We start from the raw sequence: 1,204 nt of genomic DNA, 5'->3' as shown, positions 1-1,204 counted from the left end.
TCACAATTTTACTCTCTCAATTTCACAACTTTACTCTCTCAATTTCACAATTTTACTCTCTCAATTTCACAACTTTACTCTCAATATCATGACTTTACTCAATATCATGACTTTACTCTCTCAATTAGGGTGGCTTTATCACTCCGTTGTAACAGTTTTATGTGGTAGATCCAGTTCCGCTGATTATGTCAATCAGATAGAAAAATGACAAACTGGTAACTAAACAGTTTATTATTTTTATTCAATTTTGAAAAAATAAAAATCATCAGTCTCTATTGAATGTTTGAATGTATTACAGAAAAAGAAGAAACACATTCCCTTACAATATTCCCCTTACATACAGAAGTTACTGACAAAAACTTACATCCGAGGAAGAATGCAAAAGATAAATAACTGAATTTTTAAAAGAATAAAAAAAATCCAAAAATGAAATGAACAAATAAATGTGAAATGGTGCAAAAATAATTCAAGAACATATTCTTAAAGATCAGTAAACATTAAACTATAATGAACAGGAGACATTTAAATATCCAAAGTAAATAAACAAAACAACAAATAACATTAATTATTAAGTCTATTAAGTGTAAACAAAATTGTCATAAAAAGTAATTTGAGACCAAATCACCAGACTAAAGACTTTTATCATCCAGTTTTTGGTAGAAAGAGAGAAATCTGCCCGTCTGGTTTAAAGCAGCCGGGCCTTCCTGTTATCTGTTGAAGTGGTTTAAATTGGCAGCTCTCCCTGTGTTTGTGTTCCAGGAGCTCTGGATCGCTGCGTGATGGGAATCACGGCGGTGGAGATCCTGAACGCCTGCGACGAGCTCGCCCCCGCCACCGTTGATGCCCTGAGCCACTCTGCGGTCAACCTGAAGCAGGCCATGACGCGCCGCAGCCTGGCGGCGCTCAAGAACATGGCGCAGCACAAGCTGCAGACGCTGGCAACCAACCTGCTGGCTGCGGACAACGCCGACAAGGTAACGCCTGGTGATGTCACCAACCAGACCGGGAGGGCGAGTCGGGCCCAACTAGCAACATCCAGGTTTACTGGAGACAACTAGCAACAACCAGGTTTACTAGAGACAACTAGCAACAACCAGGTTTACTGCAGACAACTAGCAACAACCAGGTTTACTAGAGACAACTAGCAACAACCAGGTTTACTGCAGACAACTAGCAACAACCAGGTTTACTAGAGACAACTAGC

The 1,204-nt window shown here is 39.9% G+C and overlaps 1 protein-coding gene across 4 annotated transcripts in view; it reads left to right on the top strand.

Moving 5' to 3' along the window:
• wdr7 (WD repeat domain 7) overlaps window positions 1-1,204 on the top strand; it is a 41,041-nt gene that overhangs the window by 9,519 nt on the left and 30,318 nt on the right. For all 4 annotated transcript variants that reach the window (XM_016664483.1, XM_016664484.1, XM_016664482.1 and 1 more), the window contains one exon: window positions 760-974. In XM_016664483.1, coding sequence (XP_016519969.1) covers window positions 760-974 — 215 coding nt within the window. The remainder of the gene's footprint in view (window positions 1-759; window positions 975-1,204) is intronic.

Source organism: Poecilia formosa, unplaced genomic scaffold, assembly GCF_000485575.1.
Source record: "Poecilia formosa unplaced genomic scaffold, Poecilia_formosa-5.1.2 Scaffold489, whole genome shotgun sequence".
Taxonomy (NCBI): Eukaryota; Metazoa; Chordata; class Actinopteri; order Cyprinodontiformes; family Poeciliidae; genus Poecilia; species Poecilia formosa.
Note: the sequence above shows the minus strand (reverse complement) of the source record. Positions and strands in the feature narration are given on the sequence as shown.